Source organism: Lynx rufus, unplaced genomic scaffold (assembly GCF_022079265.1).
Source record: "Lynx rufus isolate CCGP_SWC_20201006 ecotype Redwood Valley unplaced genomic scaffold, mLynRuf1.p SCAF_3, whole genome shotgun sequence".
Classification (NCBI taxonomy): Eukaryota; Metazoa; Chordata; class Mammalia; order Carnivora; family Felidae; genus Lynx; species Lynx rufus.
The window spans coordinates 38,011,028-38,026,143 of NW_025814845.1; the positions used below are offsets into that span (position 1 = coordinate 38,011,028).

General features: G+C 35.7%; 1 protein-coding gene across 4 annotated transcripts in view; it reads right to left on the bottom strand.

Annotated features, from left to right (window-relative positions):
• FRYL (FRY like transcription coactivator) overlaps window positions 1–15,116 on the bottom strand; it is a 303,326-nt gene that overhangs the window by 108,397 nt on the left and 179,813 nt on the right. For all 4 annotated transcript variants that reach the window (XM_047091763.1, XM_047091761.1, XM_047091762.1 and 1 more), the window contains 7 exons: window positions 14,527–14,607; window positions 12,579–12,747; window positions 12,191–12,283; window positions 7,711–7,809; window positions 6,388–6,489; window positions 911–1,014; window positions 608–716 (listed from right to left, as the gene is read on the bottom strand). In XM_047091763.1, the coding sequence (XP_046947719.1) occupies window positions 608–716; window positions 911–1,014; window positions 6,388–6,489; window positions 7,711–7,809; window positions 12,191–12,283; window positions 12,579–12,747; window positions 14,527–14,607 (757 nt within the window). The remainder of the gene's footprint in view (window positions 1–607; window positions 717–910; window positions 1,015–6,387; window positions 6,490–7,710; window positions 7,810–12,190; window positions 12,284–12,578; window positions 12,748–14,526; window positions 14,608–15,116) is intronic.

Below are 15,116 nucleotides of genomic sequence, written 5' to 3' on the forward strand. Positions count from 1 at the left end.
CTAGAAAGCTAAAATTGTATTTCTCAGAATGCCTCAGAGCAGTGGGCTTTAGGATGTGATTTAGACCCTACCAACTGGTATACTCATGTGAGTCTTTGGGAACTGACGTATAGGAGGAAGAGGAGGAGGACAGGAAGGAAGGAATCCTCTACTAGTGGGGACCATGGCAGCAGCAGGATTCTGAAAGAACTGTGATGACTTCCTAATTTGGCAGCTTTTTGTCTATGGCAGAGGCTACAGCTACCTCGATAGCCCAATTCTGCAATTTCCTCTTAGTCATTCGTAGTCCTACCAGTGATTCGATTCTGTGAACCATCTATATTCCTTCAAAGCTCCCTTTGGGTTCAACTAGCTACTGTGGATTCTAGTATCTGTACCTAAGAAACTAGATGAATGCATGAGAAAACAATTTGCCAAAAACCTTTGGAGATACTCAGGAAGTAATTAGTCAATGGAGCAACAGCAGGACTGAGAAATACTTCCTTGACCCTTCCTAAATTAAGTGCTCCACCTGTGGGTCCCCTTGAGTTCTGTTATCACGCTTTTAGATGTGTAACAAATTTTAAAACTCCAAATTACTTCAGTTATTGTGAGGTAAGGCACTTACCTGAGCAATGAACTGGATAATCTTCACAAATATATTGAGAGGTGTATCACGAGGAACCACACTACGTGAACCTTTCGGAAAAAGTGCTGACACTATGCTCATAAGACGACTATGAAAAAAAAAAAAAAAGACTGAGTCATAAAGAGATAATGACATCAACAAACATTCTTCCTATTCTTCATAAGAGGTCAAGAAAATGCATTCTCCTTCTCAAGGTCTTTATAAAATGTTAACTATAATGTCATCAGTGTGATTTTTTTACCAAGATCTTTATAAAATCCATTTTAATGCAAAGACACTCACCTCTGAGTTACAGTGTTGCTTTCACATTTTATTCTAATTACATAAACCCACAACAATCTATACAAAGATTCCAGTGCAACTCGAGACATTTTAGGATCTTTATTCTGTTCAAAAACAAGAGAGAATAAAAAATAAACTTATTAAACTACTTGCAATCATTTAAGATTAAATACAGTCTCTGCCAACAACTAAAAGCCCTTATCCCACTCCTCTCTGTATTCAATCTAAAGCAGGTTTAAATATGTAAATATATGTTCGGTATATAGTAAGTACAGAAAGCTGAGAGGTAATTCCGAGCCATTCCTTTAGTAAAAATATCAGAAGGATATTCATACTTGAAAGAACTCCTATCTTATACACACATCAACCTACTTGGCAGTAAACAGTTCACACAATATTGACATCATGATAGAAGGATTCCTTATCTTTGGAGCAATTCACTGCAGTCCAAACTTAGTTAAAACTTAGGCCACCAAAGGTTATTATGGGTACTTGCATTTATGAAATAACGCAAACTATGGCTGAGTGATTATCCTTACAAGAGGGACTACGGAACAGCAAGGACTCTGAAGTCAGGAATGACTGGCCACACCTCATCTTTGGGGGCACTTTTATACCGCTTGGTACCACAATTTCCTCACCTTTAAAAATGGAGATAAAATGGTACCTACCTCACACATTAAGGAAGTTTTTGTGTGAAAAACACTCGGGACACTGCTGGCACATGTTAAATGCTCCATAAATGTTAGTTGTTATACCTTTAAATTTTACTTAGACATTACTTAAATTATTATCATTTAGAATAAGAAAATTATTTCATTTCAATCACAACTTGATCAGCAAACTTTTTCTTCATACCACTTATTATAAAAAGTAAGGTTCTCAGATGACCGGTCATGTAATGAGATTTAATGCTGAATTTTGAAAATGTAGCTCATGGTCAACTTTATTAGGAGAAATTCTTTGTGTATGTTGATTGGTTGTAGGATGCACTGACTGTCATAAATCAGCATTCATTTAATTTAGTTTGGGGGATTTATTGTTGAGTAATTATTTTATATACAGCAACAAACAAAACAGAGTTTTAAAATTCTAAGTAATTTAGCCATTCTATTTTACTTTTTCTTGAGAAATAGAAAAATGGACAACTATGTATGATTAAAAGCAATACAAAAAGATAACAAATGACAAGTAAAAGAAACAGAGCGATCAGAAAATAGAATTTTGCACATCTATGTGAAGAATTGATATAATTAAGAATGGAATACCAATTATTCTGCTGGTCAGTGTCTCAACATCAGTCCCTACTTCTATTGCCAAATCATAATGATTCCAAATTTCAAATACACTCCCCAAGTAGTTATTAATTACTAATGTAACTAAGGTAACATATAAAGTAGTAAGTAATGTGTGCAGGTTACTCGTAACAACCAAGCTTTTTATAGTACTTTCTTTTCTATCACGTAACTTTTTTTTCTGTCACTTAAATGCAAGATATCAGGTATCAAAAAATGTTCAATTAGTTTGATGTACATTCCAAATAGTATTTTCACATTAAATTATATTTTAAAAATACAACTGATACAAATTAATACATGTTATATATTAAAAATATTTAAGTCCAATTCCACATAAAAATGTCTTCATATAAATGGTTAATAAAGTATTTTGGATTATTTTACGTGAAGGGCTGAGATATCTAGAATGAAAAAAACTTGATTTTCAAACTTTCCAAGATGGACTCCTATGTTTACAAAGCAGACTTATTCTACACTGAACAAAGCCAAAACTAAGATGAAAAATGATACATCAATTATTGTGTATTCAGCCACTGAAATGCTGTCAAACATGTCTGAATAATAAAAACATCCTAAAATGATCTGAGCCTTAACCAAAGAGTAGATAATTCCCCAGTTACCATTTTGGTATAATACGAATAAGCAGATTGTTACATACATTAAAATCCAATAAACATTTGATATGTCCAGTATGTTCTTTGGCCGCAATCATTTTAATGTATCTTTCCCTTTTTTCTACCATGAACCAAACCCAAAATATTTTGCTTAAAATCCAAACCAATAGGAGACAAGTTTTAAAAAGTCATGCATCAAAAATCATACTTAAAATCTAAGCTGTCTCCTTAACTGCATCGGAAAATGTTTTTTTTTTTTTTTAATTTCATCTATAACAGTGTCACTAATGTAATGTTAATTAAACAACAGATTAAACAGGATATTTTAAAATGGAGGATTTTGGTTATGAATCAACATTCATGATCACTTGTAGCTCGTAAATTCATCTTCTTGGGATGACATTAATATTAAACATGTACAGTGTCCCTGCTGTGTGCTAGTCTTCTTTTACAAGAGGAGAAGCGGGCTGGAATAAATACATTAGACATGCAATGCAACAATGGGTAAAGAAAAAAAAAAAAGCCACACTTAAAGGAGATAAAGCAATATTTTACTTTGTAACATCAACACAACTCACCTGGAGTGTTTCTATTTGTTTTCTGATACTGTTGTTAGATGGCATCTAAATAAAGCAATGTGAGACAGCAAACATAAACATGAGACACAGCACATGCATGTTAGATGAAAATAAGCACAAAACAAGACAGCTCTTCACCAAGGCCTCTATTTAGAAGAAATTTGAAATTTCCAAGACAGTGGCCAGAAACACTAAAGGAAAAAAAAAAATCCTATAACTTGGGATACATCTATATAATCCTTAAACTAAGAGAAAATATTTAAATTATTAAGTACCTAAATTTTCCTCTCAAAGCACTGCACTCGAGTTCTAGCAAGTTTAAATTTTTAGAAGAAAATAAGCATGCGCTATAGAAAACAACCTTCAAATTATTTTTATCTGAACTCCACTACTCTTATTATTCCCCCCCACACCCCCTCTAATTATTCTTCAGAAACCTTACAATCACTTTTCACATAATAACCTCGACTGATAAAAAGATAGGGGAATAGGAAAACTACCAAATTCTGTTTAAGGACAAAAATGACAGATGTGACATCTTCTGTGAATTCAAATGGATGTTTTCTCATGCTATTTATGGGCCGATGGGGCGAAAGCCCCTGTTCCGCGGTCACCACCTTCAAATACTGATATGGTAACTTTTTAAAAAGTGTACAATATTAAAGATTCTATTTATTCTTATGACTCTGGAGAATAATGCCTTTTTTAATATCCCAGAATGACAGCCAGATATTGTCTGAAAATATCTAGTACAGCAAAACTCCTCATAGTCCATTAACAGATAACGGATGGATCTCAAACGACAAACATTATGGAGCAGAAGAGATCTAGATGCAAACCTATCTCTATCCCTTTTTGGCCCCCTGGCCGTGGGTTACTTATTTATCTTCTTTCAGCCTCACTTACAGTAAGAATTAAATGAGAGGTTGTATTTAAGCATCTAGTATATAGAAGTATTAATAAGAATCAGCTTTAAGAAGTAATAGGTCTAGTAAGTGAAAACTTGTTATGGATTTTTTTGAAATCATGAGGTTTCTTGCATCTCAAAACAGAATCAGTTTAGGCCTTTATCTTGAACCAGTTTTTCCTGTGTGTGTGTGTGTGTGTGTGTGTGTGTGTGTGTATATATATATATATATATAGCAAATCAATTATATCTGTTGCAACAGATAACTAGCATAAGGTTTTTTACTGAATACTCCATGCCTTACCTCAACTCTGCAGTGTAGCCACAGTATCTAAAACTTAATAAACAGGAGCCAATTCGTAAAATTTCTGCTGAATAGAGCCTTAATGTAAGTTAAGGGTTAATGGCCAAGACAACTATATTCCAAATATTCATGCTAAGGTGGCTCTTATCTCCTTGAGCCTGGCAGAGCGACATTGCCATTAATTAAAATGGACAATATGCCAGAGATATTTAACAGGAGGTAAGGGTTCAAAGAAAACAGCATTTCAAATGAAAGCCTTAAGACAAAAAATAAAAGTTAAGGTGCTGCGAAAGAATTGCAAATATGTTAGGTGGAAACATATATATATACAACAATTCCAACAAGCAACAGAAAAGTATGGATTGTCATGAAACAAAGCAACCTTTCAGAAAACACTTAAATGCGAGTCTGAAAATATTTTATTGAAAGTATGGAAAATCATACTACCCAGAAAATTATCAATTCCTCCTTTTAGTACCTGTATCGGTATGAATCATCAAAATGAGGACAGAAAACAATATAATGTAATTAATTAAATAAAGCTTATTTTCTGGTTGCATGACATAAAGAGTTTAATAAGCTTGATTTGGTCCTGGGAATTTTCATAAATAAGAAAGAGAGTATATCAAGTCTCATCCAAATATGAATAATATCAATGAGTATCTAGGAGAAAAAGAGCCAAAAATGTTTCTCAAAGACTTTTATTTTCTGTATACCTTTTTAAGTAATCAAGGCACTTTTGGAAATGATGTATAAAGTCACGGAAAAGATATATAGGATAATGTTTCCAGTGGATCATTCTCAAAGTGGGAATGAAAAGTCAAATACCACTATTTCTCAAATACCACAGTGAGCTATAGAGTCAGAGAAAAGTCATTTAATCTATCTGTGCCTCGCTTTCATTGTCTTCAAAGTATAAGGTTTCCAGTATTATCCTAACTTAGAGGAATGACAGGAAATAAGATGCCATGTCTGTCATGCTTCTAGAACTTGTAAGTAAATATTCAAATGTACTCATCTAGGTATTAAAACAGTGTTCAAATCAAGCATTTCCATGACATGCAGGTGAGGAATATTCCCATGTCCCGTGTCAGACATTAACTGAGCTCCTATCCACAGAAGAAAAGCGGATCCTGTTAGATCCTGCTAGCAGAGTATCCTGGGAAGATAAAGATCCTTCTATCTCACAGTCTTGTTTACAACACTAAAGAGAGACCGGACGTGGGCGTGCCAAATAGTGTTAGTAACAACTATCCCTTGATTCAAGTCAGAATCATTTCAGGAGATTCTGTATCCCTGTGGATCCAATATCACACTCTTAGGTTTGGCTGGCACACTTTCATCAAATGTGCTTTTAGTGACATTTCATTATCAAGGCTTTTTTCATTTTCAGACTTGAGCCAACATGACTGAATTTTCTCAAAACGAAACACAAAATAATATCCGGAGGATTCTATAAGATTAACACTCTGTAACTCTAAAGGCATGTTTTTAGCACAAATATTGTTAGATCTAAGATAATAAAAACAAACAGCTGTTAAAAATGTACAATTTTGCATTAAGACAAACTAAGTTTTCAATCAAAAGTTGATTCATGTCAATATGTGATTCCCCACAGAAAGAATAAAGTACATTTAAGAAAAGTAATGTGGTAAAGTATTATTCTTCTAATGCACCAATAATAATGAGGGTTTTATTACACACTGTTCAATATATACGCACAAATGAATATACTACAGTCAGTATCTACAGGTCAGAAATGTGATTATATCTTACCTTTAAATGTGACAAACAGTTCTGTAGGAAAATATGCCAGTTATTTAAAAAAAACTGTTTCTGACTGACACATAAAAGGCAGGTAATTAGTGGATAAAGAGCCTACAGGAGATAGGGAAAAGAGAATTAACATTTTTCATGAGAAAGCACAGATTTGTAAATCATATCCCCAGAAACAAAGGCAGTTTTCCCATTTGTCTTAAGAAGTACGGTCTCCTAAAGTAACGTAACAAAAAAATGATAAAGGGCAAGTTTTCTGTAAGAACAACTCCTTGATCTGTCTCATTGCCCTGAGTTGGAGCATGCTTTCATTTTTCCCTAGAGCCACCACTCCCTCAACGAGTACAGTGGTTAGGAACACAAGCCCTGGGATCAAGCACAGACTGGCATCAAAGTTTCAGCTTTTTATTTGCCAGGCACATGACTTCAGGGTGGATATAATTAAGGGCTCCAAGGCTCCCGTTGCTAACACATGGACTGGAGAATGATAGACGGGGCTGGGAGGTTTAAAGTAAAACAATGCAAATGTAATTAGTTCAATGCCTGGCACAATAAGTGTTTATTCATTATTAGATCTCTATCTTAAGTGGTCAAGTATTTGTCTAATTCTCCACACTTTCTCCAAGCTGCATAAAAATTTACAGCAAACTCCTTCAAAGTTACATGGAGCGGGTGGTTAAATCTCTGAATAGAAATGATGTCATTAGATAGACAATGGTTCCTAAGTAATCTAATACTTCTTTTTTTTTTTTTTTTAAATTTTTTTTTTCAACGTTTTTATTTATTTTTGGGACAGAGAGAGACAGAGCATGAACGGGGGAGGGGCAGAGAGAGAGGGAGACACAGAATCGGAAACAGGCTCCAGGCTCTGAGCCATCAGCCCAGAGCCTGACGCGGGGCTCGAACTCACGGACCGCAAGATCGTGACCTGGCTGAAGTCGGACGCTTAACCGACTGCGCCACCCAGGCGCCCCAATAATCTAATACTTCTGAGTGCAATAATAATGTAAAATAAAGAAATTTATGGTTTAATAGGAGTATATGCAAGCTTCCACATAGTATAATGCATAACTTAAAGCACCTGTCAAGATAGGTAAATACCTTGAATGAAGTCTGAATAACCTATCAAATGTAGAGCCAGTAAAATTAAGAACAGAATGTTTTAAAAAGAGCAGGAAAAATGTATAAAATTTGCCCTTATGTTGCGTTTTGGAAATTTTACAATTTCAATTCTTACAATTCTTTTCAATCTCCCCTCAATTCAGCAATCAATTACTACAACTCCTAATTAAATATGTAAAGGTTTGAAATGCTTTTCAATACCAATGAATGCTTCTTCCTGGAGCTCAGTTCAAAAGTAGTCTGATAAAGCATCTCCACAAAATTTTTCAAACAGGGAACATTCACTTCATTTTTAACAGCCTAGGTGAAAAGATAATACAAAAACAAAGAAAATGGTCACAAATATTAAACTGTACAGAAATTACGAGAACTTTCTCTAAGGTGTGAAATTAGTGACTCCTTCACCGAGTATCTCACTAAAGTACTAGAAACTGCCAAATGACCAACTGTCAAGTCGCTGAGATAAAGGTGGTCCCTGTTCTGAGAAAACACAAGCAAGTGAACAGGCAATGAGTATGTGATACAACCAACAGATGCTGCAAGAGGAAATTCTCTGTGCTCTGGGCACATTCACAAGGGGCCCCGACGGAAAAACTCCACAAGGAAGTAACACCAAAGCTGAATCCAGCATCCCTTCCCTGATACAGAGCAGTAAATCCCAGGTGACCTCTCTTGCCTTGTCCTCCACACTCTGCCTTCCTGCACTGGGATCCAGCAGCACCAGCTAGCTTTCTTGCTGTTTCTAGAACAGATCATGCATGTTTGTGCTTTAGGGAGTCTACAGTGGTTCCTTGTGCCCAAGAAGTCTTCCCTCAGATACAGCATGCCTTTTCCCTCGTTCCTTTAGCTTCTGCTCAGTCATCTCCATCTCCTTCGAGGGGGTGGTCTCAGCTAATCACAGTATTCAAAATTTCAACTCCCTTACCCCTTCAGCAATTCCTACCCCCCTATCTTACTGTACATCTCTCCACAGTACTTATCACCATCCATCTACTAGATATTTTACATACTAGTTTACTAGCTGTTTTCTGCACTAGAAATAGCTCTACAAAAGCAAGGTGTCTTTCCTACCTTGACCATTCTTGCATTGCCTATGCACAGAAGAGGCTCTGATACAAAGAAAGCATTCAATACATGTGATGAATGAATAAGTAGAGTCCAACCAGGCAAAGTGGGGAGGGAGGTTATTAAAGAGGCAAGAATGTTCCAGACAGAATGAGTGCTATATGCAGCAGTGGGTGTTATGGATTGAAATGTCACCTCCCCCACACCCCAAATTCAGGTATTGAAATCCTAACCCAGCGTACCTCACCATGTGACCTTATTTGGAAAAGGCAGGTGTCATTTGGTCATTGCAGATGTAATTGGTTAAGTTAGGATAAAGTCATATTGGGGTGAGGGGACCCTACTCCAACATGATGGGTCACCTTTAAAAAAGAACAGGCATGGGGCGCCTGGGTGGCGCAGTCGGTTGAGCGTCCGACTTCAGCCAGGTCACGATCTCGCGGTCCGTGAGTTCGAGCCCCGCGTCGGGCTCTGGGCTGATGGCTCGGAGCCTGGAGCCTGTTTCCGGTTCTGTGTCTCCCTCTCTCTCTGCCCCTCCCCCGTTCATGCTCTGTCTCTCTCTGTCCCAAAAATAAATAAACGTTGAAAAAAAAAAAAATTTTTAAAAAAAAAAAAAAGAACAGGCAATTTGGACAAAGACGTACACAAGGAGAACACCACGCAAAAATGAAGGCAGAGCTCAGGTGCTGATTCTATAAGCCAAGGAATGCCAAAGATATCAGAAACTAGGTGAGAGGCACAGAACAGATGCTTCCTCACAGCCCTCAGAAGGAATCAACCCACCAACACCTTGGTCTCACCGTAACTGTGAGACAATAATTTTTGTTATTTGAGCCACCTAGTTTGAGGCACTTTATGAGGGCTGCCTTAGCAAACAAACTACAAACACAAACACGGCATAAAAGAAGAATCAGGTAACACAATACTCATGGACCGCAAGGACCGTCAAGGGTCTTTCCTCCTACAACCTGCTCCTTTTGATTAATTACCTTAAAAATACAACCTAATCCCAGTTAGGTATCTGGCAAAAACAGATTTTCAGACAAGGGGGAAGCACAAATGACAATGTGGGATAGAGAAGCAGCAACCCAAACCACTTCTAGAAAAAGAAATTGAAATACATGCACTAATGAAAATAGACTAAAACCTGACGGTTTGATAAATGATAGGTTTATCAAAAAAATAATAATAATAAAATAAAAACCCCAGACTTGGCTGAAACCTGGGGTGGGGGGCTATCTGACTCACACTACCTACTGAGCTCTATTCATGACTTTTGTTTGTACCCATTAAAAAAGAATCAATTTTTTTTTTTAAAATCCTCAAAGTAAATATTCAAGACAGGTAAAAAAAAAAAATCATGCCAATCACGGTCATTAATATTTTAAAACTTTCACTTTGCTTCCAGTTCCCTGTCTACCTTTTCTTTTTTTTCTTCTAAGACTTTAAAACTTCATTTTATTTTATTTTTTAAAATGTTTATTTATTTTTGAGAGAGAGAGAGCGTGCGAGTGAGCACAGGGGAGAGGCAGAGAGAGAGGAAGACAGAGAATCCCAAGCACAGAGAATCTCTGCGCTGTCAGAGCGAGGCCCCATGCAGGGCTCCAACACATGAAACGTGAGATCATAACCTGAGCCGATATCAAGAGTCTGACGCTCAACCGAGCCAACCAGGCACCCCTCCCTGTCCACCTTTTCTTTTTTTTTTTTAAGTTTATTTATTTATTTGAGAGAGACAGAGATAGGGTGAGTGGGGGAGGGGCAGACAGAGGGGGAGAGAAAGAATCCTAAGCAGGCTCCGAGCCGCCAGCTGTGCAGCGCCTGCTGTGGGACTCAAACTCACGAAACCGGGAGATCGTAACCTGAGCCAAAAACCAAGAGTCAGACCCTCAACCAAATGAGCCACCCAGGTGTCCCCAAAATATATTTTTAAGATACATAAAAATATATCTCTAAAACTCAATCAGAATACAAACAACTCCATATTAAAAAATAAGAAAAGATTTCAACACACATTTTGTCAAAGAAAACATATGGACCGCAAATACAGGACGCTCAAAATCATTGGTCATTAGGGAAATGCAAATTTTAAAACCCCAGTGAGACACCACAACACAGCTAGCAGAATGGCTAAAACTATAATAACTGGCCAAAGAAGTGTTGGTGAGGATGTGGAGGAACTAGAACTCTCACATTCGGCTCCTTGGAATACAAAACGATGCAACAACTTTGGAACGTTGTATGACAATTTCTTTAACAATCAAACATATAGCTACCATTTGGTCCACCAATTCCATCCCTAGATATTTACCCAAGGTAAATAAAAGCATATGTCCCATACATAGACTTGGACATAAATGTTCACAGCGGCTTTATATGTAACAGCCCAAAACTGGAACAAACGGATCCAAAACAGATGACCACAACCAAACTGTGGTGTTATCTATACTGTGGTATATCTATGCAATGAAATACTATGCAACGAGGAGAAAGGAAAAACCTACTGATACATTCCACAACATAGTTGGAACTCAAAATAATTATGCAGAGTAAAAGAAGCCAAAAAATGGCTTTCTACTGTAAAACTCCATTAATATAAAATTCTAGGAAAACCAAAACTAATGTAGAGTGACAGAAAGAAGATGAATAGTTGCACTACCCAAAGGTGAGGTGAGTGGTGGTGGGGGGTGGGGGGGTGGATTAAAAAGGAAAATAAGGAAACTTCCAGGGTGTGACAGATATGTACATTATCCTGATTATGGTGATGGTTTCCCATGTGCATACACATGTCAAATTATATACTTTAAATATGCATACTGTATGTCAATTTTACTTCAAGTTTAAAATGAAATGATGACATATATAATATATATATATACATGAAAAGAATATCATTTATGCAGCAATATGTAGTATACTGAAAGTGAGTTGCATATCACATATCATACAGAACAACTGAATTGGGTAAAAACAAACAAACAAAAACCCCAGGAAACAAACCTAGCATCTAAGTATTATAAAATCCCTTAATCCTATTTATAGCATGCTGTTACTAGTAACTGCAAAATTATTTTCAAATAACACACTACTTTTATGTCAAGAAAGGCTTCTATAAATCTGCTGCCCTAGAAATTATGTTATATAAATAATATATTTATAATAATCATATTTTCTAAATAATTTGGAATACATATTTTGGCAGGTGTAGCAACTACAGAACACTTAAAATCGAGACAGTCCTGTAAATTCCAAGATATATGTTACAGTACAGGCTGTTAAAATGGCCACCATATTGTAAGAAGCAGAAGCCGCGAGTAAATGCAGTATTTTGCACTGAGCTGCTTCAGGCAGCCGTTACCTAGAGGCTGGGTTGCAAATACTCTGCCCTCCTTGCAGTCTCTGAATCTTAAGGACCTGGGCCTATTCTTTTAATTAAAAGGCCAATCAATGCTCTACTGACATTTGGCTAATGACCATTTTCCCCATATCCATATGACATTCAAATTTCCCACATAACAGTCTATGAAATTACCGGAAAGTAAGACTATTTCACGTGGCAACTTCTTCAGTAAAAAGGTACTTTTAACATACAATATAGAAATTAAAATATACTTACAGCAGCTACAGGGATAAGAATCTCCACAAATAAACCAGCAAGTGCATGCTTTATATCTTTATCTTTTACTTCTAAGAAATACTGAGCACATTCCTGGAGGGGCAAAGAGGTATATTTTAGGTTTAAGAATTTTTAATATCATGGTAAGTTTGTAAATACTGCGATTTTACCAAAAAGCTAAAGTCAAAACACACTCAAATATAAAAAGAAAGTAAATTCACACCACTGGCAATTTAACACTGGAACTAAGGAATTACTGACGATGCCATGAATATATATATATATATATTCCTTTAGTAATATATATGTTTCCTTTATTAAGTCACGAAGAGCAAGCATAACCACTGTTAGGTTAATTCCAATCACCACAATGGAGAAGGTATATCACCTGCATGAACTGAAATGATGCTTCAAAATCTTCTACAGGATACATTTTTACTCGAAAAAACTTCATTCCCATTATTAAGCTGATGATGCTTTGTACCACATGGGGACTTTGTTCCTTTTGCCGCAGTTCTTTCAATTCTGTCACAAACTTCTTCCTCACAGCCTGAAATCTTTAATATACACGAATACATAAGTGGATAGGAATTCAAAACACTAATGTCCCACATGATACTCAAGGTTGAAATCAAAAGATACTTTACATAAACATTATGTCCTTTCTCTACCCTCATCAAAATTACTAGAAAAGCACAGAGGGAAATAAAGTTATTTGATATTATTCGAAATCTGCTGTTCCTTTATTTTAAAGTTAGAAGTTCCTTAAGAAGATATAATAAGATGTCTTTATTCCTACAACATCGTCAATACAGCTCCATTACCATTTAATCGTTAATAATCATAGTCAAATCAAATCAAATAATCTACCCCATAAATCAGATAGTGTCTCCAGTTTGTATTCCTTTTTATAAAACCTGTAATTTGAGTTATATGGAGAACGGATTGGAGACTATAAATGTGTTCAAAGACAGGAATCAATCAATTTTAGACTACCATCACTTAAAATTAGTTTCTCCTTATGCTGGAGAAAAACTGAAGGAGAGGAGTGGGGCACACGGTCTCACACAATGTGACTAAGCTCAAGAATCAAAATGCTTTCAAATGAAAGCACCATCCTGGATTCAAATGACCACAACTGGTAAGTCTACTAAGTTTTTTCTCTGCTTACATTGCAAAAAGATACTTACCAGTTTAGTAATCAAAAATACTTAATTTCCCCCTTTATTTATTATGAAACAGCTAAAGATTTTACTGTTATTGTTACTGGGGGAAACCAGTTTTTGAAAAGTTAAAATGGGAAATGAAGCATATTTTCTAATCGTTATTGACTACAGAGGGGAAAAAGAAAACTGTGTATTAATGAAATATGGATATATGATAGGAAATATCAGCCATTTCCATTTGAGTCTTGGAGAATATAATACCATTTTCCACGAATATATTCTTTTGCATTTTAAAAAGAAAATATACAATGGATAAAAACCTTCCCATCGCAATAACACTAGAATCCAAGGGTTTTTCTCTTCTATTAAATTTCTCATAATAATGATCAGCCACTACACTCACAGGAAGCAAACATTAACAAGAATTGTACTTGGCTTTTTAGAATTTAGAAAGGGTTTTATCTGATGATTTCAGAACCAAACACTTCTTAAATGACATCTAAGAAAATCTGAATTGATAATTTTTTACCTTACAAATTTCCCAGTGGCAACAAAGGAAATTCAAACTCTTGCATAGTCTTATGATCAACCACAAGATACTACAGATAAACTTTTTTACTCTTTACTATAATGATGGTTCAAGACAATTCAATGGGTGTAACTCCTAATGAATAACACCTTTATGGAATCATCTAGTATCTTCTCTTTCTTTTTTGGAATCTCTTCTACCTATCCAAAATTCTATTTAGTGTTAAATAAAATGATTAGGAGGAAAACACTGAAATGCCATCTCAGAAGTAAAACCATTCAACTAGAAAGTATTAAAAGTTGTTATTAGCTCTGTAGAGTTCTTAAAAAACAAAAAAGGATGTGAAAAAACACTTCTTATAGAATAGTTAGAAATAAATAAGGTAATGTCCTGACTATTCCTGGCACTTTTCTGACTTCCTCAATTCAGACATTTATGGAAAACCCCAAATAAATGAAAACAAGTTGTATACTTAATGTACGGGTATTACTTTAAAATCCTCTAAGAAATAGAGCAGCTAAGTAATAAAAAGTGGAGGAGACTGCAAAATAACTATGAAAAAAATCAGATCTAATGCTGTCATTGTCAATTACAATGAAGCATTCTAAAATACAACTGAAATCAGTGATTTAAATACTTACTTTGACTGGGCAAGAACCCCTATCACCTCTGCATATAAATCTGCAATAATATGCACATTCCCAGTGTTGGTTCCTGAATATCTGAAACAACAAGAGAACAAATGTGCTGTTTAATTTTTCTATAAACTCTCTTTTACATAAATCTGAAAGTTTCTCATCAGAGGGTTACAAAGTTTTTTTCTGAAGAGTCATCTGTAGAATAATAAAAACCACACAAATTTTCATCTAGCTCTGAGTTTTACTTTGTCGTGAAATTTAGCCTTCTAATTCTTATAAATCCAATCAACAGTTTTAAGAATTATTTTAATAAAATCTTTCCAATGGGGGTGCCTGGCTGGCTCAGTTGGTAAAACAAGAAACTCTTGATCTCAGGGTCATGAATTCAAGCCCCTCATTGGGCATGAAGCCTACTAAAACAGACAAACAAACTTTCCTAGAAGCATTTTGTGGGGATAAGAAAGAAAGAAAGAAAGAAAGAAAGAAAGAAAGAAAGAGGGAGGGAGGAAGGAAGGAAGGAACGAAGGAACGAAGGAAGAAAGAAAGGAAGGAAGGAAGGAAGGAAGAAAGAAAGGAAGAAAGGAAGGAAGGAA